This window comes from Coregonus clupeaformis, chromosome 8, assembly GCF_020615455.1.
Source record: "Coregonus clupeaformis isolate EN_2021a chromosome 8, ASM2061545v1, whole genome shotgun sequence".
Classification (NCBI taxonomy): Eukaryota; Metazoa; Chordata; class Actinopteri; order Salmoniformes; family Salmonidae; genus Coregonus; species Coregonus clupeaformis.
Genome location: NC_059199.1, coordinates 35426927 through 35451576, shown reverse-complemented (window position 1 = coordinate 35451576; position 24650 = coordinate 35426927). Strand labels below are relative to the sequence as shown.

The 24650-nt window shown below is 44.0% G+C and overlaps 1 protein-coding gene across 2 annotated transcripts in view; it reads right to left on the bottom strand.

Annotated features, from left to right (window-relative positions):
- The window catches only part of LOC121571972 (ras/Rap GTPase-activating protein SynGAP), a 91829-nt gene that overhangs the window by 47916 nt on the left and 19263 nt on the right, over nucleotides 1-24650 (bottom strand). For both annotated transcript variants that reach the window (XM_041883785.1, XM_041883786.1), the window contains exons 2-3: nucleotides 21434-21567; nucleotides 17957-18074 (exon numbers count right to left, since the gene is read on the bottom strand). In XM_041883785.1, coding sequence (XP_041739719.1) covers nucleotides 17957-18074; nucleotides 21434-21567 — 252 coding nt within the window. The remainder of the gene's footprint in view (nucleotides 1-17956; nucleotides 18075-21433; nucleotides 21568-24650) is intronic.

Genomic DNA, 24650 nt, shown 5'->3' with positions numbered 1-24650 from the left:
TTTGATATGGGCAGTGTAGGACCTCGTTTGGCACAAGTGCTGCTTTTTTACATAGACCAAATGGGGCCCAATTCATTGTATGATATCGTTAAAGTACAGATTAAAACCGATCATGGTACACTGTTGATGTGTAAAACTTGTGATGGTGTTCTTCCCTTGTTACGCTGCGACTGCAAGAGCACCAATTGTACCACCCACGTTTTGCCGCTTTAATTTGTAGCGTAGTCCTGGACATCAAATCCAATAATGATTGCTGCTTGTGTGTGTGCTTTCAGAAAGTATTCATACCCCTTGACTTATTACACATTTTGTTGTGTTACAGCCTGAATTCAAAATGGGTAAAATGTATTTTTTCTGTCATCCATCTACACACAATATCCCATAATGACAAAGTGAAAACATGTTTTTACAAAATGTTCACACCCCTGAGTCAATACTTTGTAGAAGCAACTTTGGCAGTGATTACAGCTGTGAGTCTTTCTGGGTAAGTCTCTAAGAGCTTTCCACAACTGGGTTGTGCAACATTTGCCCATTATTATTATGTGGCCCCGTGTAGCTCAGTTGGTAGAGCATGGCGCTTGCAACACCAGGGTTGTGGGTTCGTTTCCCAAGGGGGGCCAGTATGAAAAAATTTATGCACTCACTAACTGTAAGTAGCTCTGGATAAGAGCGTCTGCTAAATTACAACAAAAAAATTAAAAAAGATTTTCAAAACTCTTTAAGCTCTACGAAATTGGTTGTTGATCATCGCTAGACAACCATTTTCAGGTCTTGCCATAGATTTTCAAGTAGATTAAGTCAAAAGAGTAACTTGGCCACTCAGGAACGTTCACTGTCTTCTTGGTAAGCAACTCCAGTGTAGATTTGGCCTTCTGTTTTAGATTATAGTCCTGCTGAAAGGTGAATTCATCTCACTGTATCTGGTGGAGACCAGACTGAAACAGGTTTTCCTCTAGGGATTTTGCATGTGCTTAGCTCCATACCGTACATTTTTTATCCTGAAAAACTCCCCAGTCATAAAAACGATTGCAAGCATACCCATAACATGATGCAGCCACCACAATGCTTGAAAATATGGAGAGTGGTACTCAGTAATCAAATAAAATCAAATTGTATTTGTTACATGCCCCAAATACAACAGTAAAATGCTTACTTACAAGCCCTTAACCAACAATGCAGTTTTAAGAAAGAATACCAAAAAAAATCACGCAAATAAATACAATATAAAATAATACAAAATAAAAGTTACAAATAATTAAAGAGCAGCATTAAAAAGAACAATAGCGAGGCTATATACAGGGGGTACTGGTACCGAGTCAATGTGCAGGGGCACCGGTTAGTCGAGGTAATTGAGGTAATACAGTGGGGGGAAAAAGTATTTAGTCAGCCACCAATTGTGCAAGTTCTCCCACTTAAAAAGATGAGAGAGGCCTGTAATTTTCATCATAGGTACACGTCAACTATGACAGACAAATTGAGAATTGTTTTTCCAGAAAATCACATTGTAGGATTTTTAATAAATTTATTTGCAAATTATGGTGGAAAATAAGTATTTGGTCACCTACAAACAAGCAAGATTTCTGGCTCTCACAGACCTGTAACTTCTTCTTTAAGAGGCTCCTCTGTCCTCCACTCGTTACCTGTATTAATGGCACCTGTTTGAACTTGTTATCAGTATAAAAGACACCTGTCCACAACCTCAAACAGTCACACTCCAAACTCCACTATGGCCAAGACCAAAGAGCTGTCAAAGGACACCAGAAACAAAATTGTAGACCTGCACCAGGCTGGGAAGACTGAATCTGCAATAGGTAAGCAGCTTGGTTTGAAGAAATCAACTGTGGGAGCAATTATTAGGAAATGGAAGACATACAAGACCACTGATAATCTCCCTCGATCTGGGGCTCCACGCAAGATCTCACCCCGTGGGGTCAAAATGATCACAAGAACGGTGAGCAAAAATCCCAGAACCACACGGGGGGGACCTAGTGAATGACCTGCAGAGAGCTGGGACCAAAGTAACAAAGCCTACCATCAGTAACACACTACGCCGCCAGGGACTCAAATCCTGCAGTGCCAGACGTGTCCCCCTGCTTAAGCCAGTACATGCCCAGGCCCGTCTGAAGTTTGCTAGAGTGCATTTGGATGATCCAGAAGAGGATTGGGAGAATGTCATATGGTCAGATGAAACCAAAATAGAACTTTTTGGTAAAAACTCAACTCGTCGTGTTTGGAGGACAAAGAATGCTGAGTTGCATCCAAAGAACACCATACCTACTGTGAAGCATGGAGGTGGAAACATCATGCTTTGGGGCTGTTTTTCTGCAAAGGGACCAGGACGACTGATCCGTGTAAAGGAAACAATGAATGGGGCCATGTATCGTGAGATTTTGAGTGAAAACCTCCTTCCATCAGCAAGGGAATTGAAGATGAAACGTGGCTGGGTCTTTCAGCATGACAATGATCCCAAACACACCACCCGGGCAACGAAGGAGTGGCTTCGTAAGAAGCATTTCAAGGTCCTGGAGTGGCCTAGCCAGTCTCCAGATCTCAACCCCATAGAAAATCTTTGGAGGGAGTTGAAAGTCCGTGTAGCCCAGCGACAGCCCCAAAACATCACTGCTCTAGAGGAGATCTGCATGGAGGAATGGGCCAAAATACTAGCAACAGTGTGTGAAAACCTTGTGAAGACTTACAGAAAACGTTTGACCTGTGTCATTGCCAACAAAGGGTATATAACAAAGTATTGAGAAACTTTTGTTATTGACCAAATACTTATTTTCCACCATAATTTGCAAATAAATTCATAAAAAATCCTACAATGTGATTTTCTGGAGAAAAAAAATTGGGGTGGGGGGGGGGGCAATGCAAATAGTCTGGGTAGCTATTTGATTAGATGTTCAGGAGTCTTATGGCTTGGGGGTAGAAGCTGTTTAGAACCCTCTTGGTCCTAGACTTGGTGCTCCGGTACCGCTTGACGTGCGGTAGCAGAGAGAACAGTCTATGACTAGGGTGGCTGGAGTCTTTGACAATTTTTAGGGCCTTCCTCTGACACCGCCTGGTAAAGAGGTCCTGGATGGCAGGAAGCTTGGCCGTACGCATTACCCTCTGTAGTGCCTTGCGGTCGGAGGCCGAGCAGTTGCCATACCAGGCAGTGATGCAACCAGTCAGGATGCTCTTGATGGTGCAGCTGTAGAACCTTTTGAGGATCTGAGGACCCATGCCAAATCTTTTCAGTCTCCTTAGGGGGAATAGGTTTTGTCGTGCCCTCTTCACGACTGTCTTGGTGTGCTTGTACCATGTTAGTTTGTTGATGATGTGGACACCAAGGAACTTGAAGCTCTCAACCTGCTCCACTACAGCCACATCAATGAGAATGGGGGCGTGCTCGGTCCTCTTCTTTTTCCTGTAGTCCGCAATCATCTGCTTTGTCTTGATCGCGTTGAGGGAGAGGTTGTTATCCTGGCACCATGCAGTTATGAGTGAACAGGGAGTACAGGAGGGGACTGAGCACGCACCCCTGAGGGGCCCCTGTGTTTAGGATCAGCGTGGCGGATGTGTTGTTACATACCCTTACCACCTGTGGGCGGCCCGTCGGGAAGTCCAGGATCCAGTTGCAGAGGGAGGTGTTTAGTCCCAGGGTCCTTAGCTTAGTGATGAGCTTTGAGGGCACTATGGTGTTGAACGCTGAGCTGTAGTCAATGAATAGCTTTCTCACACAGGTGTTCCTTTTGTCCAGGTGTGAAAGGGCAGTGTGGAGCGCAATAGAGATTGCATCATCTGTGGCTCTGTTGGGGCGGTATGCAAATTGGAATGGGTCTAGGGTTTCTGGGATAATGGTGTTGATGTGAGCCATGACCAGCCTTTCAAAGCACTTCATGGCTACAGACGTGAGTGCTACGGGTCAGCAGTCATTTAGGCAGGTTACCTAAGTGTTCTTGGGCACAGGGACTATGGTGGTCTGCTTGACACATGTTGGTATTACAGACTCAGACAGGGAGAGTGTCACGTCTCCTCCCGTTGCTCCCCCACCAGTCTGAACGCACCACCTCGGCTACACCGGAATGGAAACCCAACGCACCCTAATCACCTCCAGCGCACCTGCACCTCATCATCTCATCACCACCCCTATTTAGCCCTGGACTGTTCTGGATGATGTTGTGTGTGATTGTTTAGCTTCGTGTCGTTTACTCTATCTTTGTTATTTCTCTTGCTCATTGTTAAGTAAACCTTGACCTTGTTAATTCCTGCGTCTGCGTCCTGCCTCTTCGTATACTCAGTACGCGTCACAGAATCACACACCAAATGAAAATGGATGCAGCAGGAGTTTCCCAGTGCCTCGACCAGCACCAGCAGCAGCTTGCCCAGTTGAACGCCGCCTTGCAGGAAGTGCTCCAAACTCTGCATAATCTGCCCACCTCAGGGAGCGGCGAGTGCCCCCAATCCACCTGTTCCCGTGCTATCACCCACACCTGCGGGAACCTTCGCCCTACCGGAGTGCTATGACGGTAAAACTACTAAATGTAGCGGCTTCCTGCTACAGGTTTCCCTTTATCTGGGTCGTCAGCCTGGGGCATATCCATCTGACCAAGCCAGGATAGCACTGGTGATTTCACTTCTTAAAGGAAAGGCACTGGATTGGGCCACGGCAGTCTGGGAAGGAGAGGAGGCAGTGGCACTTCCCTACCCCACCTTCCTCGCTAGGTTCAGGGCGGTGTTTGATCATCCCACGGAGGGAAGGGATGGGGGTGAGCGTCTCCTCCATCTACAACAGAGAGAGGGGCCCACGTCCGAGTACGCTCTGAGCTTCCGCACGGTCTTCTGGCTGGAATGAGCCTGCTCTGCGCATAGCCTTCAGGAGAGGCTTATGGGAGGACATCAAGATGGAACTCGCATGTCAGGATGACGAGATGGCCCTTGATACCCTCATCACCACATCCATCCATCTTGACGACATGTTGAGAGAGATGGCGTTCCCAACACCTCGCAGAGCCACGACGCTCACCCCATCTGAGCAATGGAAGCTGTCCTGCTTCCGAGTCCTCACCCATGGAGGTGGGCAGCACCCCCTACACCACCACAGACCACAGATCTCCTGGCGGCTCCCTATCTAGGCGGTATGACTCCCGTCGCCGCTCCGTGAGTGTTACGTCAGCTCCTATCACAAAACCACCGTGCCACTACCATCTCCGCTACACGTCACCTCACTGGACAATAAACCCCTTGGATCAGGCACCATTACGCATGTCACTCTCCCCATCACCATCACCATTCCCACACTACCGGAGCACCACGAGGAGCTGTCATTCCACATCGTTGCGTCACCCCTTCACCGGATCGTCTTGGGATTGCCCTGGCTCAGACTACACAACCCCACCATCAATTGGAGCACCAAGAGGATCACAGCCTGGTCCACCTCATGCCGGAAGACCTGCCTGCCGGTGTTATTGTTCCACGTCAGTGGAGAGTCCGGAGTCCGCCCTCCAGCCCAACATTCCACGTGAGTACGCAGATCTCTCCGATGTCTTCTCTTCATTAAAGGCTACGTGTCTCCCTCCTCACAGGCCCTGGGACTGCACCATTGACCTGCTGGAGGGACAACACCCCCAGAAGAGTCGCATTTACCCACTTTCCATGGCGGAGACTGAGGCCATGGAGAAGTATGTGGCGGAGACCCTGAAATAGGGGTTCATCAGACGCTCTACCTCTCCTGCCTCCGCCAGCTTCTTCTACGAGGCCAAAAAAGACGGAGGACTGAGACCATGCATTGACTACAGGTGGCTGAACGCAGTCACCACCAAGTACCGGTACCCCCTCCCTCTGGTTCCGACGGCCATCGAGCAGCTACGAGGGGCCCGATACTTTACCAAGTTGGACATGAGGAGTGCCTACAACCTGATCCGAATCTGGGAAGGAGACGAGTGGAAGACGGCATTCAGCATTACCTCAGGCCACTATGAATACTGCGTCATGCCAATGCACCTTCTGTGTTCCAGTCCTTCGTCAACGACGTGTTCCGGGACATGCTGAGTAGACAGGTGGTGGTGTATATCGACAATATCCTGATCTACTCGGCTACGTTCAAGGAGCACGTCAGGGACGTCCAAGCTGTCCTACTCCGCCTCCGGGAACACAGCCTGTTGGTGAAGGGGGAGAAATGCGAATTCCACCAACAGGCCATCTCCTTCTTGGGATACCAGATCAGTCCTCAGGGGGTGTTCATGGAAGGAGTGAACACAGACACCGTCAGGTCATGGCCAGTTCCCACCACCATCAAGGGCCTAGAGAGCTTCCTGGGCTTCGCTAATGTCTACCGGCGTTTCATCAGGTCCTTCAGCTCCATAGCCGCCCCACTCACCTCTCTCCTTAAGGGTGGGCCTCAGAAGCTGGCCTGGAACCCTGAGACTGACTCTGCCTTCAAGAGGCTGAAGTAGAGGTTCACCACAGCGCCCATCCTAAAACACCCAGATCCATCTCGTCCTTTTATCCTGGAGGTGAACGCATCGGATGAGGGCGTGGGTGCGGTCCTCTCCCAGCAGCACGGTAAGCCAGAGAAAATGTATCCCTGTGCCTTTTTCTCTAAAAAGCTTACCCCCACAGAGAGGAACTATGGAGTTGGAGACAGGGAGCTGTTGGCGGTGGTCCTCGCTCTGGAGGAATGGAGACACTGGCTGGAGGGCGCAGTCCATCCATTCTGGATTCTTACTGACCACCGGAATTTGGAGCACATACGGGCAGCGAAACGGATGAACTCTCGTCAAGCCAGGTGGGCATCCCGGAGTCGCCTCTTCACTGTTGACGTTGAGACTGGTGTTTTGTGGGTACTATTTAATGAAGCTGCCAGTTGAGGACCTGAGAGGCGTCTGTTTCTCAAACTAGACACTCTAATGTATTTGTCCTCTTGCTCAGTTGTGCACCAGGGCCTCCCATTCCTCTTTCTATTCTGGTTAGAGCCAGTGTGCTCTGTTCTGTGAAGGGAGTAGTACACAGCGTTGTACGAGATCTTCAGTTTCTTGGCAATTTCTCGCATGGAATAGCCTTCATTTCTCAGAACAAGAATAGACTGACAAGTTTCAGAAGAAAGTCCTTTGTTTCTGGCCATTTTTGATCCTGTAATCAAACCCACAATTGCTGATGCTCCAGATACTCAACTAGTCTCAAGAAGGCCAGTTGTATTGCTTCTTTAATCAGCACAACAGTTTTCAGCTGTGCTAACATAATTGCAAAAGGTTTTCTAATGATCAATTAGCCTTTTAAAATGATAAACTTGGATTAGCAAACACAACGTGCCATTGGAACACAGGACTGATGGTTGCTGATAATGGGCCTCTGTACGCCTATGTAGATATTCCATTAAAAATCAGCCATTTCCAGCTACAATAGCCATTTACAACATTAACAATGTCTACACTGTATTTCTGATCAATTTGATGTTATTTTAATGGACATAAAAATTGCTTTTCTATCGAAAACAAGGACATTTCTAAGTGACCCCAAACTTTTGAACGATAGTGTAATTGATTTGCCACATTTTTTGCAGTATTACTTTAGTGCCTTGTTGCAAACAGGATGCATGTTTTGGAATATATTTATTCTGTACAGGCTTCCTTCTTTTCACTCTGTCAATTAGGTTAGTATTGTGGAGTAACTACAATGTTGTTGATGCATCCTCAATTTTCTTCTTTCACAGCCAATGCGAGACATTGGATAACCTCCCTGGTCTTTGTGGTTGAATCTGTGTTTGAAATTCACTGCTCGACTGAGGGACCTTACAGTTAATTGCATGTGTGGGGTACAGAGATAAGGTAGTCATTCAAAAATCATGTTAAACACTATTACTGCACACAGAGTGAGTCCATGCAACTTATTATGTGACTTTTTAAGCACATTTCTACTCCTGAACTTATTTAGGCTTGCCATAACATAGGGGTTGAAAACGTATTAACTCAAGACATTTGTAATTCATTTGTAAAAAATGTGACATTATGGGGTATTGTGTGTAGGCCAGTGAAAAAACAATCTCAATGTAATCCATTGTAAATGCTTAACAATTGCTTAACAAGTGTTGATACACACAGGAAATGGTGAGCGTGAAAAACCCAGCAGTGTTGCAGTTCTTGACACAAACCGGTGCGCCTGGCACCTACTACCATACCCTGTTCAAAGGCATTTCAATCTTTTGTCTTGCCCATTCACCCTCTGAATGGCACACATACACAGTCCATGTCTCAATTGTCTCAAGGCTTGAAAATCATTCTTTAACCTGTCCCCTCCCCTTCATCTACACTGATTGAAGTGGATTTAACAAGAGACATCAATAAGACATCACAGCTTTCACCTGGATTCACCTGGTCAGTCTATGCCATGGAAAGAGCAGCTGTTCTTAATGTTTTTTAAGGCAGAACTGAATGTCCTCCCACTGGGTACAGACCTCAGTCCAATGTTTAGATTGTTGTTGGCGAACATCAATTCAATGTGAAATCAGCAAAACATTGAACCATGTAATTGCGTTTTGGTTTAAAGTTAAGTAAAAATGAGACACACTGTAGTCAAGTTGCAATAACATGCATGGACGTGGTTCCCATGTCACATCTTAGTTTGTTTTATTTTTTCCCTGAGTATTGGGACTCTGGATACAGATCGTGTTATGTAATTTCAGAAACTGTGTTTTTAACAAAACCCATTTAGCTGACAGTCAAATGCATTTCATCTACATAGAATAATAGAACAATTAAAGGTGAAGAATTTGTGAACCAATTTGTGAACCACTAATAAAATAGCCAGCATTAATTGTTGATGTGGAAAAATTATTTATTCCCTCTATCAGTAATTACATGATTACATATTGCAGTCCCACTGTGAAACCCACTCACAAATACTGTTGAATTAGAAAAAGTGTTAATGTTCATAATTGCACATTACCACCAACAGCCAATTCCATGGGGCACTAGAGAAATCTGAAAACTTTTTTACAAATACAGTGTATCTCTAATTCAGAATATACAAATGTACCAGGGCTGTTCAATAAAATGAGTGCCTTTTGGGTCCATTTGATATTTTAAGTAGAAATTGTGCAACAATATTGAATTTTAAAACCCTGTTATAGTCAATGAATACATTGGGGGAAAAAAGTATTTAGTCAGCCACCAATTGTGCAAGTTCTCCCACTTAAAAAGATGAGAGAGGCCTGTAATTTTCATCATAGGTACACGTCAACTATGACAGACAAATTGAGAAAAAAAAATCCAGAAAATCACATTGTAGGATTTTTAATGAATTTATTTGCAAATTATGGTGGAAAATAAGTATTTGGTCGATAACAAAAGTTTCTCAATACTTTGTTATATACCCTTTGTTGGCAATGACACAGGTCAAACGTATTCTGTAAGTCTTCACAAGGTTTTCACACACTGTTGCTGGTATTTTGTCCCATTCCTCCATGCAGATCTCCTCTAGAGCAGTGATATTTTGGGGCTGTCGCTGGGCTACACAGACTTTCAACTCCCTCCAAAGATTTTCTATGGGGTTGAGATCTGGAGACTGGCTAGGCCACTCCAGGACCTTGAAATGCTTCTTACGAAGCCACTCCTTCGTTGCCCGGGCGGTGTGTTTGGGATCATTGTCATGCTGAAAGACCCAGCCACGTTTCATCTTCAATGCCCTTGCTGATGGAAGGAGGTTTTCACTCAAAATCTCACGATACATGGCCCCATTCATTCTTTCCTTTACACGGATCAGTCGTCCTGGTCCCTTTGCAGAAAAACAGCCCCAAAGCATGATGTTTCCACCCCCATGCTTCACAGTAGGTATGGTGTTCTTTGGATGCAACTCAGCATTCTTTGTCCTCCAAACACGACTGAGTTTTTACCAAAAAGTTCTATTTTGGTTTCATCTGACCATATGACATTCTCCCAATCCTCTTCTGGATCATCCAAATGCACTCTAGCAAACTTCAGACGGGCCTGGACATGTTCTGGCTTAAGCAGGGGGACACGTCTGGCACTGCAGGATTTGAGTCCCTGGCGGCGTAGTGTGTTACTGATGGTAGGCTTTGTTACTTTGGTCCCAGCTCTCTGCAGGTCATTCACTAGGTCCCCCCCGTGTGGTTCTGGGATTTTTGCTCACCGTTCTTGTGATCATTTTGACCCACGGGGTGAGATCTTGCGTGGAGCCCCAGATCGAGGGAGATTATCAGTGGTCTTGTATGTCTTCCATTTCCTAATAATTGCTCCCACAGTTGATTTCTTCAAACCAAGCTGCTTACCTATTGCAGATTCAGTCTTCCCAGCCTGGTGCAGGTCTACAATTTTGTTTCTGGTGTCCTTTGACAGCTCTTATGTCTTGGCCATAGTGGAGTTTGGAGTGTGACTGTTTGAGGTTGTGGACAGGTGTCTTTTATACTGATAACAAGTTCAAACAGGTGCCATTAATAAAAGTGGAGGACAGAGGAGCCTCTTAAAGAAGAAGTTACAGGTCTGTGAGAGCCAGAAATCTTGCTTGTTTGTAGGTGACCAAATACTTATTTTCCACCATAATTTGCAAATAAATTCATTAAAAATCCTACAATGTGATTTTCTGGATTTTGACATATCCCTCCTTCCACCCTCTGTGACTTCCAGGAAGATTTTAACCCCCTTAACCCTCACATTTCTCCAAGTTTTCACCATCGTTGTAAAGCCCTAGTTATGTTGTTGCTTTGAGAAAGTCAATTCTGAAGATTATTATTAATTTCATGTGATTATTCATTGTAAGGTAGAATATATACAGTGCCTTCAGACAGTATTCAGACCCCTTGACTTTTTCCACAATTTGTTACGTTACAGCCTTATTCTAAAATGGATTAAACAAATTTCTTCAGCAATCTACACACAATACCCCATAATGACAAAGCGAAAACAGATTTTTTGACATTTTTGCAAACGAATTAACAACAAAAAACAAAAATGCCTTATTTACATAAGTATTCAGACCCTTTGCTATGAGACTCGAAATTGAGCTCAGGTCCATCCTGCTTCTATTGATCATCCTTGAGATGTTTCTACAACTTGATTGGAGTCCACCTGTGGTAAATTCAATTGATGGGACATGATTTGGAAAGGTACACACCTGTCTATATAAGGTCCCACAGTTGACAATGCATGTCAGAGCAAAAACCAAGCCATGAGGTGGAAGCAATTGTCCGTAGAGCTCCGAGACAGGATTGTGTCGAGGCAGAGATCTGGGGAAGGGGATCTGAGGAAGGGTAACAAAACATTTCTGACAGAGCTTGAGAAGATCTGCAGAGAAAAATGGGAGAAACTCCACAAATACAGGTGTGCCAAGCTTGTAGCATCATACCCAAGACTCAACGCTGTAATCACTGCCAAAGGTGTTCAACAAAGTACTGAGTAAAGGGTCTGAATACTTATGTAAATGTGATATTTCTGGTTTTTATTTTTTATAAATTAGCACTTTTTTTTTTGTTGCTTTGTCATTATGGGGTATTGTGTGTAGATTGATAAGGATTTTTATTTATTTACTACATTTTAGAATAAGGCTGTAACATAACAAAATGTGGAAAAAGGGGTCTGAAAACTTTCCGAAGGCACTGTATATACTGTACATCCATAAATGTCTTCAACTGGTACTGGGGGACATTTAGACAAGTCTTTTGAGGCCTGTGGGCATCCTAGAGCAAAACAACTGACATGTACAGTTGAAGTCGGAGGTTTACATACACTTTAGCCAAATACATTTTACAATTCCTGACATTTAATCCTAGTAAAAATTCCCTGTCTTAGGTCAGTTAGGATCACCACTTTATTTTAAGAATGTGAAATGTCAGAATAATAGTGGAGAGAATTATATATTTCAGCATTTATTTATTTAATCACATTCCCAGTGGGTCAGAAGTTTACATACACTCAATTAGTATTTGGTAGCATTGCCTTTAAATTGTTTAACTTGGGTCAAACGTTTCGGGTAGCCTTCAACAAGCTTCCCACAATAAGTTGGGGGAATTTTGGCCCATTCCTCCTGACAGAGCTGGTGTAACGGAGTCAGGTTTGTAGGCCTCCTTGCTCGCACACGCTTTTTCATTTCTGTCCACAAATGTTCTATAGGATTGAGGTCAGGGCTTTGTGATGGCCACTCCAATACCTTGACTTTGTTGTCCTTAAGCCATTTTGCCACAACTTTGGAAGCATGCTTGGGGTCACTGTTCATTTGAAAGACCCATTTGCGACCAAGCTTTAACTTCCTGACTGATGTCTTAAGATGTTGCTTCAATATATCCACAATATTTTCCTTCCTCATGAGGCCATCTATTTTGTGAAGTGCACCAGTCCCTCCTGCAGCAAAGCACCCCCACACCATGATGCTGCCACCCCCGTGCTTCACAGTTGGGATGGTGTTCTTCGGCTTGCAAGCGTCCCCCTTTCAACCAAACATAGTGATGGTAATTATCGCCAAACAGTTCTATTTTTGTTTCATCAGACCAGAGGACATTTCTCCAAAAAGTACGATCTTTGTCCCCATGTGCAGTTGCAAACAGTAGTCTGACTTTTTTATGGCGGTTTTGGAGCAGTGGCTTCTTCCTTGCTGAGCGGCCTTTCAGGTTATGTCGATATAGGACTTGTTTTACTGTGGATATTGTCACGATCGTCGTAGGGAATAGACCAAGGCGCAGCGTGATGAACGAACATGTTTATTTACCTTTAGTGATAAATACTGACAATGAACAAAAACAACAAACGACTCGTAACGTCCTAGATAACATAGACCAACACGGAACAAGAACCCACAAACACAAAGGGAAAAACAGACAATTTAAATATGGCTCCCAATCAGAGACAACCAGCCACAGCTGACACTCGTTGCCTCTGATTGGGAGTCACTCAGGCCAACATAGAAATAAACAACCTAGAACTCCCAACATAGAAATACACCACAATGAAAGAACACACCCTGGCTCAACATATAGAGTCCCAGAGCCAGGGTGTTACAGTACCCCCCTAAAGGCGCGGACTGCGACCGCGCCTCAACTAGAGCAAAACAGGGGAGGGCTGGGTGGGCATTCCTCCTCGGCGGCGGTTCTGGCTCCGGCCTTGCCCACCACCCTCCAATAAACCCCCCATAGCGCCCCTGGTCCGGTCTGGCCCCGCTGGCTGGAGCTGAACTGGACGTAGCAGGAGCGGTAGGCTTCAGCTCCGTAGTGGAGCAGTTGACCGGTACCTTACCAGGCACCGGTGACCCAGGCACGGGTTGTGCTGGACTGACGACGCGCACCCCTGGATGGTGCGTGGAGCCGGAACGGGCCGGACCGGGCTGACGACTCGCACCCCTGGCTTGGTGCGTGGAGTAGGAACGGGCCGGACCGGGCTGACGATGCGCACCCCTGGCTTGGTGCGTGGAGTAGGAACAGGCCGGACCGGGCTGGCGACGCACACCGTAGGCTTGTTGCGAGGAGCAGGGACAGGCCGGACCGGGCTGGCGACGCACACCGTAGGCTTGGTGCGTGGAGCAGGGGCAGGCCGGACCGGGCTGGCGACGCACACCGTAGGCTTGGTGCGTGGAGCAGGGACAGGCCGGACCGGGCTGGCGACGCACACCGTAGGCTTGGTGCGTGGAGCAGGGACAGGCCGGACCGGGCTGGCGACGCACACCGTACATTTGGTGCGAGGGGCCGTAACAGGCCGGACCGTACTGGGGACACACACCACTGGCTCTACCCCGGGATCTGGAACGGGCCGGACCGGACTGATAACACACCCCAGTACCTCTCGCCGTGCCTCTAAACCTTCTTTCCCTACTTTGACCAGTGGCCCCCGTAACCTGGTGGCCTTCTGAATACGCCCCTTTTCTGCCTCCGTCAGCCCCGTCGTCCATGCCCCCCCCTAAAATTTTTTGGGGGTTGCCTCTCGTCAGCCCGACGACGACACTGATCACGCCGTTGCTCCTCTCTCGCCTGGGCCTTAATCCTAGCCCATGGTCCTTTTCCCCCGAGCATGTCCTCCCAGGACCACACTTTGCCCACCTGGGCCATCGCCAACCTCTCCATCTCCTTCCCCGGCGCTTCCTCCCATGTCCAGTCTGCCTGCTCCTGGACACGCTGCTTGGTCCTTGTATGGTGGGTTCTTCTGTCACGATCGTCGTAGGGAATAGACCAAGGCGCAGCGTGATGAACGAACATGTTTATTTACCTTTAGTGATAAATACTGACAATGAACAAAAACAACAAACGACTCGTAACGTCCTAGGTAACATAGACCAACACGGAACAAGAACCCACAAACACAAAGGGAAAAACAGACAATTTAAATATGGCTCCCAATCAGAGACAACCAGCCACAGCTGACACTCGTTGCCTCTGATTGGGAGTCACTCAGGCCAAAAAAATAAATAAAAAATAAATAAATAAAAATAAAAAACATCGAAATAAACAACCTAGAACTCCCAACATAGAAATACACCACAATGAAAGAACACACCCTGGCTCAACATATAGAGTCCCAGAGCCAGGGTGTTACAGATATACAGTGGGGAGAACAAGTATTTGATACACTGCCGATTTTGCAGGTTTTCCTACTTACAAAGCATGTAGAGGTCTGTAATTTTCACATTGTATGATTTTTAAGTAATTAATTTGCATTTTATTGCATGACATAAGTATTTGATACATCAGAAAAGCAGAACTTAATATTTGGTACAGAAACCTTTGTTTGCAATTACAGAGATCATACGTTTCCTGTAGGTCTTGACCAGGTTTGCACACACTGCAGCAGGGATTTTGGCCCACTCCTCCATACAGACCTTCTCCAGATCCTTCAGGTTTCGAGGCTGTCGCTGGGCAATACGGACTTTCAGCTCCCTCCAAAGATTTTCGATTGGGTTCAGGTCTGGAGACTGGCTAGGCCACTCCAGGACCTTGAGATGCTTCTTACGGAGCCACTCCTTAGTTGCCCTGGCTGTGTGTTTCGGGTCGTTGTCATGCTGGAAGACCCAGCCACGACCCATCTTCAATGCTCTTACTGAGGGAAGGAGGTTGTTGGCCAAGATCTCGCGATACATGGCCCCATCCATCCTCCCCTCAATACGGTGCAGTCGTCCTGTCCCCTTTGCAGAAAAGCATCCCCAAAGAATGATGTTTCCACCTCCATGCTTCACGGTTGGGATGGTGTTCTTGGGGTTGTCCTCATCCTTCTTCTTCCTCCAAACACGGCGAGTGGAGTTTAGACCAAAAAGCTATATTTTTGTCTCATCTGACCACATGACCTTCTCCCATTCCTCCTCTGGATCATCCAGATGTTCATTGGAAAACTTCAGACAGGCCTGGACATGCGCTGGCTTGAGCAGGGGGACCTTGCTTGCGCTGCAGGATTTTAATCCATGATGGCGTAGTGTGTTACTAATGGTTTTCTTTGAGACTGTGGTCCCAGCTCTCTTCAAGTCATTGACCAGGTCCTGCCGTGTAGTTCTGGGCTGATCCCTCACCTTCCTCATGATCATTGATGCCCCACGAGGTGAGATATTGCATGGAGCCCCAGACCGAGGGTGATTGACCGTCATCTTGAACTTCTTCCATTTTCTAATAATTGCGCCAACAGTTGTTGCCTTCTCACCAAGCTGCTTGCCTATTGTCCTGTAGCCCATCCCAGCCTTGTGCAGGTCTACAACTTTATCCCTGATGTCCTTACACAGCTCTCTGGTCTTGGCCATTGTGGAGAGGTTGGAGTCTGTTTGATTGAGTGTGTGGACAGGTGTCTTTTATACAGGTAACGAATTCAAACAGGTGCAGTTAGTACAGGTAATGAGTGGAGAACAGGAGGGCTTCTTAAAGAAAAACTAACAGGTCTGTGAGAGCCGGAATTCTTACTGGTTGGTAGGTGATCAAATACTTATGTCATGCAATAAAATGCAAATTAATTACTTAAAAATCATACAATGCGATTTTCTGGATTGTTGTTTTAGATTCCGTCTCTCACAGTTGAAGTGTACCTATGATAAAAATTACAGACCTCTACATGCTTTGTAAGTAGGAAAACCTGCAAAATCTGCAATGTATCAAATACTTGTTCTCTGTTCACTGTAGATACTTTGTACCTGTTTCCTCCAGCATCTTCACAAGGTCATTTGCTGTTGTTCTGGGATTGATTTGCACTTTTCGCACCAATGTACGTTAATCTCTAGGAGACAGAACGCGTCTCCTTCCTGAGCGGTATGACAGCTGCGTGGTCCCATGGTGTTTATACTTGTGTACTATTGTTTGTACAGATGAACGTGGTACCTTCAAGCATTTGGAAATTGCTCCTAAGGATGAACAAGACTGGTGGAGGTCTACAATTTTGTTTCTGAGGTCTTGGCTGATTTCTTTTAATTTTCCCATGATGTCAAGCAAAGAGGCACTGAGTTTGAAGGTAGGCCTTGAAATACATCCACAGGCACACCTCCACTTGACTCAAATAATGTCAATTAGCCTATCAGAAGCTTCTAAAGCCATGACATCATTTTCTGGATTTTTCCAAGCTGTTTAAAGGCACAGTCAATTTAGTGTATGTAAACTTCTGACCCACTGGAATTATGATACATTGAATTATAAGTGAAATAATCTGTCTGTAAACAATTGTTGGAAAAATTACTTGTGTCATGCACAAAGTAGATGTCCTAACTGACTTGCCAAAACTATAGTTTGTTAACAAGAAATTTGTGGAGTGGTTGAAAAACGAGTTTTAATGACTCGAACCTAAGTGTATGTAAACTTCCAACTTCAACTGTATGTGTTCATGAGAGTCTCACCTTTCCACAGAGGGATATTAGTTTGTAGCCCAAACTGTTTGGATGCTACAGACAGAAGTAGGAAGATCGGCTGTACCGACAACAGGCGAGTCCAAAGACGCTTGTGTGGGTCGTAGAGCAAAACGGGGAACACCGTGTACGTGAGAGTCTCATCAGAGGAATAATAGTTTGTAGGCCAAACCGTTCGGATGCTACAGATGATTTTGTGAGAAGACCGATTATTGGGATATCTCATGGTCTGACAAACACCACTCTAGCTCTGTCACCTTTCACCGCAGATGCAGAAGTGCAACATCGGTGGATGCGGTGGATTTAGTTGCATCCAGTGCAAAACCCCCCCAGATATCTCTAGCTTAAACTGACAAATGTTTATGGGGATTGTTTTATTATGCTAATTCGGTTTCTCAAAAGGCACCAAATTGGTGGAACGACCCACCAACTAATGTACAGAGTATTAACAAATGTATCAACAAAGCCAATAGATATATTCTTAAAGATACAATCATAGGCATTTCATTCAGTTTAAATGATTGTTATCCATACGCATGTCTTCATCAGTGTATATGAGTACGGCATACAGGTACATGCCAACATTGAGCAGTGGAAAGGAGATTTTCTCTCCACCAGCCGTCAGGGAATGCCGCCCCCTTAGCTTGTTTAATGGTGCAGTTTGAATACAAATCTATTTAAATAATTAAACAATTTTATGCTTCCAGCACAGTAGTATAATGAAAAATAGTTTGAATATTTTGAACCTGACGAATACCAATATCGTCAAAGTGTTGTTTGACATAGCGCATCATGTCAATGCATCACTTCAACAACAAAAGACTCCAAACTGCAAGAGGGCACTTCATATTTATTTAAGGTGTGAACATGAATGTGAGCTAATGAGGGTTTATAATCTATATTTTGATTTAATTGACACATAAAAAGGCACAGAGAAGGAATGCAAAGACTAAGGGTATCCAACAGTATGCTTTCATAGTGGTGTATTTAAATTGACTCCTAACAAATACAATGGCTTGGGAACTGCAAGGATGCATGTACTAAACGAGAGCTTGCAGATATCCAGAAAAATGAAAAACAATGTATTTGAATTGGTGCTATTGAACTGCAATGCATTTACATAGTTTGCACTTTGTTATCCAGTACAAATCTTTCCGGTATATGTTCTACATACCTATCTCGGGGTGTTGATGTCTCCCCTCCACCGGCACACTGACTGTCCTTCGGAGCAGCTTGGTGCGCTCACTGCGCTGAGAGCCTGAGCGACGCTCACGCATCAGTAAAGGGTGAACCTACGGTAAGAATAGAGGGTCAGAGAGGTCAAAGTCAGGCTGAAAACCCATCTCTTCAGATTGTACCTTGGTCACTCCACACCCGTCCATCCTTCCTCCTAGCACTTCCACTACATACTGTATAAATCACTTGTGTTGGGCACTAAAGCCTCACTTTCTTGAGCTGTTGTCCTGCAATAAAAAAGTGATTGCACAGGATCTTAAACTATGGATAATTTCATTTATGCTAAATGATCATATCAAACCAGAGCATATACTGTATAAGAAAAAGTTAGTTGTGTAACACAGCTACATATTTTTATTTGTGACCATTTCATGGTATAAAATGTTCAGTTACCTTCATATGACTTAATATGTGTACAGTATTTAACATAATAAAGCTCAAAACGTCCCTACTGAAATCTGTCTTAAGGACCAAGGGCATTTTCCACCCACACTGAAAGTAAAGGCTAGCACAACACATTCCCAATGTGGTTTACAGAGGTGAGAGGTCAAGTTCCTTTTCAACACTCAAAGCCTTACCCAGAAGCACTTTGTCTCTGTGTGAAACAAATAGTTAACAAAGTGAATAGTAGGTTGGCATTAAAGCTACATTCTGGTATTTAATAAAACAAACTGCCACGTGTATTGGTATACAGCTGAGGGATGGGGATAGGGAAATGTAACCCCTCTCAAATTCATAGACAGCACAAACTCTTGACAGTCTGTGACATCCACATGATCGTTTTACACATTTAGAAAATGTACATTGTTTATGTTTTTGTTGCTTTTAAACAATGGAATCTTATGTCATTCAATACCTTACGTGGGTTATTATATAGAAAGGAGGTTGTGCTAAGCTCATGATGCATTTATAAGTTATATTCTTTAGGAATCAATGGGTAAATAAATATCCATTAATTTAAATTACCATTTAAATGACCATTGAACAGATTTCCAAATCCCAGACCATAGCTTTAATGTAATTCATTGTATTACTAACCATCAGTCTTGTGTCATTTACAATTATGAAATCATGACAGCGGAGGCAACTCAAGTCTCTTTAGCAACTATGTACACTTCAGAAATGCAAATATCCCTTTAATATCAGTCCTTCTGACCTTGTATCTGAAAATATTAATTTATCATATACTGTAGGTTACTGCGACCTCCAAAACCATGTAGCACATACTGTATTAAATGTTATATTTCATTTGTGAGCCGTTCTTATGTCCCCTATCCTCTCTGTAAACACTAGTAGCTTTGTTGATCCTGTGACTCTGAAATTGTGACATTTTCCCAAATATTGCATTGAGTTCAAATATTACATCTGACATATTGCATTGAGATAATTTTACTATAGTTGTTTGACATCATGAAATACCACAGAGAGAAAAGTAGATGGCTCAGCACAACCTCAACAAACTTGAAGAGCTACTGTACATTATGTTTAGTGGTTTCTGCTGTTAGCTAGGGCAAAGAGCCCTTGGCTAAAGGACAGTGAAAGGACAAGCGTGTGTGGTTCGAAATACCTTCTCCCCCAGGTATTTCCCCAGACAGGTGACGTGAAACAGCACTGGTAATTGCACCACCAGAAAGTGCTCAAGTTTAGAGAGAGCGCAATGACATTGGCATTGTTATATTGTGTCATAGTAAATGTCAGAAAACACACACAAAAGTGTAGCTCAGGTAACGTTAGCAATGACAAATTGTCATCCCAATTGACTTAATATTTACTAAGTTGAATCTAAGTGAAATAGCTTTTTACCTTTATTCACAGGTACAGTATAGCACATATTTTTTTTAATGCACTACCCCAGTACGTGCAGTGAGTGAAACATATTGGGGATGTTTTGTATGACTATAATTAATAATTAACTATAATCAATGTTTGTATACTATGTACTCAGATCAATAGATTAATTTCATCCCCATCCTATCCAGACACACACTAAAGAAAAAGGTGAGAGGGATTCCTCTCATTTTCATTTTAGTCATTTAGCAGACGCTCTTATCCAGAGCGACTTACAGTTAGTGAGTGCATACATTTTCATACTGGCCCCCCGTGGGAATCGAACCCACAACCCTGACTTTGCAAACACCATGATCTACCAACTGAGCTACACGGGACTATAGCTCATAAAACAATTCATATGAAGCATCTGTGTATGATTACGATCATATCAGGTTAAATTTACAATAAAAAAGTGACTCCCTGACACTTTTTGGAGGACTGGGGGGTGGGTGGGGATTGGTGTCTTTGCAAGAGTATCAATTAAGAAGAGGATTTATTATTTCTGGATATCTCATTGAATTGTTGAATAACGTCTCCCTCCAGTGGCTAGTTTTGGGACATCCGCTCTCACATGTGGACTGCTCCGTTATTGAAGGGCCTGTGTTGTATCAAGCTGCGCCTACCCCGAGTGGAAATGTATTTATCTTTTCAACGAGCGACTTTTTCAATGAATTACTTTATTCCACAAATCTGTCCACTTCCAGTTTCCTACTCCGAACGAATAAAACACTGATACATTGCATTGCATCATCAATGCTTTAGCTTGTACTAATTTCATCAGTCTGTATATGGGGGGAGTTCTTTACACTAGCTATTCCTTAAATCTGCTCATAACCACTTGATGAGACACCTCTTATTAACAAAATCATTCAATAACCCCCACATTGACCTAATGGAAACATATAGAACTTAATAGAAACATAATTTTATAATTAAACAGCGCTAGGGATCTGATGTGGATGTACATCTCTATGGCTGCGTTTAGGTCACAGGCAGCCCAATTCTGATATGTGTTTCACTAATTGGTCTTTTGATCAATCAGATCAGCTCTGAATGAGCTCTGATGTGAAAAGATCTGATGTGATAGGTCCAAAGACAATTTGGACAAAATACAATTAGTGTTGGAAAATATCAGAATTGGGCTGCCCATATGACACCACACTCAATACAACTTGTCCTAGCTGCCACTGCGGTACCTTGTTTTTCGCCCCTGTCTCTCAATCGGAGACTGATAAAGACCTAGGTAGCCTGGTGTATGGACTCTCTAGTAGCGTTATAACGTTTAAACACATCACCTTTAATAGGTAACAGAATAAAGTAGGACCTAGCCTGGATACTCAAATGATCTATATAAAACAAACAATACTCCGATCCAAACAGGGGTTAGGTGCACCATACCCATTAAGGTAAATACTTCAGAGATCAATGTGGACTCTCAACCAATCAGGTGGACTCTCTAGTCAATCAAATAGATTCACTGACCAATTAAGAGCTAGGGAGAAATGAAAATCAGCAGGACTGTGGTTGTGTTCCATGTCCAGCATGTGCTTGTCTCTTGTGAACAAGATGGAGGTATTCATCCTACCTCCTCCTGGTCAAACATGTAGCACTGACTCCCAGTTCTCATCAAGCGACATGGGTTCCAACCCAGCGGATCATAAGCCAGGCCATTGGAAGGGGTCTGGGGCCGCGAGGACAAGGGGGAGGCACACCTTCCATCTAAGAATGAGATAAAAGGAATTAGTTCATTTGAAAAAAATCTACAAAAAAACAACAACTGCATAACAGCTGGGATCAATAGCACATTTGACAGTGGTAGAGTGGCAGTGGCAGAATCGTTATTTTATTTTCTTCTCCAGGAGGCAGCAGCAGAGCTTCCATTTTTTACTTGTTATAAATAGAGCCTGCAATCGGGGTTACGGATTGTCCTAAAAATAAAACAGACCTGTCCTTAATTCAGAAACTTCCATGAGATAGAAAGACAGCGGTGTCTTTTGACAAAGAAAGAGAGAGACCTCTATGATATACACTACCAGTCAAAGTTTGGACACACCTACTCATTCAAGGGTTTTTCTTTATTTTTACTATTTTCTACATTGTAGAATAATAGTGAAGACATCAAAACTATGATATAACACATATGGAATCATGTAGTAACCCAAAAGGTGTTAAACGAATCAAAATATATTTTATATTTGACGATTCTTCAAAGTAGCCACCCTTTGCCTTGATGACAGCTTTGCACACTCTTGGCATTCTCTCAACCAGCTTCACCTGGAATGCTTTTCCAACAGTCTTGAAGGAGTTCCCACGTATGCTGGTCACTTGTTGGCTGCTTTTCCTTCACTCTGCAGTCCAACTCATCCCAAACCATCTTAATTGGGTTGAGGTCGGGTGATTGTGGAGGCCAGATCATCTGATGCAGCACTTCATCACTCTCCCTGGTCAAATAGCCCTTACACAGCCTGGAGGTGTGTTTTGGGTCATTGTCCTGTTGAAAAACAAATGATAGTCCCACTAAGCGCAAACTAGATGGGATGGTGTATCGCTGCAGAATGCTATGGTAGCCATGCTGGTTAAGTGTGCCTTGAATTTTAAATAAATCACTGACAGTGTCACCAGCAAAGCACCCTCACACCATCACACCTCCTCCTCCGTGATTCACAGTGGCAACCACACATGCGGAGATCATCCGTTCACCTACTCCGCGTCTCACAAAGACACAGCGGTTGGAACCAAAAATCGCAAATTCATCAGACCAAAGGACAGATTTCCACCGGTCTAATGTCCATTGCACATGTTTCTTGGCCCAAGCAAGTCTCTTCTTCTTTTTGGTGTCCTTTAGTAGTGGTTTATTTTCAGCAATTCGACCATGAAGGCCTGATTCACACAGTCTCTTCTGAACAGTTGATGTTGAGATATGTCTGTTACTTGAACTCTGTGAAGCATTTATTTGGGCTGCAATCTGAGATGCAGTTAACTCTAATGAACTTATCCTCTGCAGGTAACTCTGGGTCTCCCTTTCCTGTGGCGGTCCTCATGAGAGCCAGTTTCATCATAGCGCTTGATGGTTTCTGCGACTGCACTTGAAGAAACTTTAAAAGTTCTTGAAATGTTCCGGATTGACTGACCTTCATGCCTTAAAGTAATGATGGACTGTCGTTTCTCTTTGCTTATTTGAACTGTTCTTGCCATAATATGGACATGGTCTTTTACCAAATAGGGCTATCTTCTGTATACCACCCCTACCTTGTCACAACACAACTGATTGGATCAAATGCATTAAGAAGGAATGAAATTCCACAAATTAACTTTTAACAAGGCACATCTGTTAATTGAAATGCATTTCAGGTGACTACCTCATGAAGGTGGTTGAGAGAATGCCAAGAGTGTGCAAAGCTGTCATCAAGGCAAAGGGTTCCTACTTTGAAGAATCTCAAATATGACATATATTTTGATTTGTTTAACACTATTTTTGGTTACTACATGATTCCATATGTGTTATTTAATAGTTTTGATGTATTCACTGTTATTCTACAATGTAGAAAATAGTAAAAATAAAGAAAAACCCTGGATTGAGTAGGTGTGTCCAAACTTTTGACTGGTACTGTATGTGCTGCCTCATGATACAGAAACTGGCTCCTGACCCTTTGGGCTGTTCTGGATCAGACAAGGCTTACCAATGATATATCATTTATTATAAACTGGGTAGTTCGAGCTCATAGCTCATCTGCGTGCTCGTCGTCCTCACCAGGGTCTTGACCTGACTGCAGTTCGGCGTCATAACTGACTTCAGTGGGCAAATACTCACCTTCGATGGCCACTGGCATGCTGGAGAAGTGTGCTCTTCATGGATGATTCCTGGTTTCAACTGTACCGGGCAGATGGCGGACAGAGTGTATGCCGTTGTGTAGGCAAGCAGTTTGCTGATGTCAACGTTGTGAACAGAGTGCCCCATGGTGCAGTGGGGTATGGTATGGGCAGGCATAAGCTATGGACAATGAACATAATTGCATTTTATCAATGGCAATTTGAATGAACAGAGATACCGTAACGAGATCCTGAGGCCCATTGTCATGCCATTCATCCGCCACCATCACCTCATGTTTCAGCATTATAATGCACGGCCCCATGTCACAATTCCTGGAAGCTGAAAATGTCCCAGTTCTTCCATGGCCTGCATACTCACCAGACATGTCACCCATTGAGCATGTTTGGGATGCTCTGGATCGACGTGTACGACAGCATGTTCCAGTTCCCGCCAATATCCAGCAATTTTGCACAGCCATTGAAGAGGAGTGGGACAACATTCCACGGGCCACAATCAACAGCCTTATCAGCTCTATGCGAAGGAGATGTGTCGTGCTGTATGAAGCAAATGGTGGTCACACCAGACCTGACTGGTTTTCTGATCCACGCCCCTACCTTTAAAAAAAAAAGGTGTCCGTGACCAACAGATGGATATCTGTATTCCAAGTCATGTGAAATCCATAGATTAGGGCCTAATGAATTTATTTCAATTGACTGATTTCCTTATATGAACTGTAAATCTTTTAAATGTTACATGTTGCGTTTATATTTTTGTTCAGTGTATATAATAAGTTGCTTGTTTACTGGCAAGTTGCTGATACAAACAGCTAAACTTCTTTCACGATTAGTTGTCTTTCTCGGTGGATGAAAACAAACAATTTAACAACACCTCGCATCCCTGCACCATTTCTTTCGGGGGATTATGATGAGGTAAGGAGGTAGTGCACTAAGCAGTATTCTTCAAATACCACAGATAAATAATTTGTAAAAAG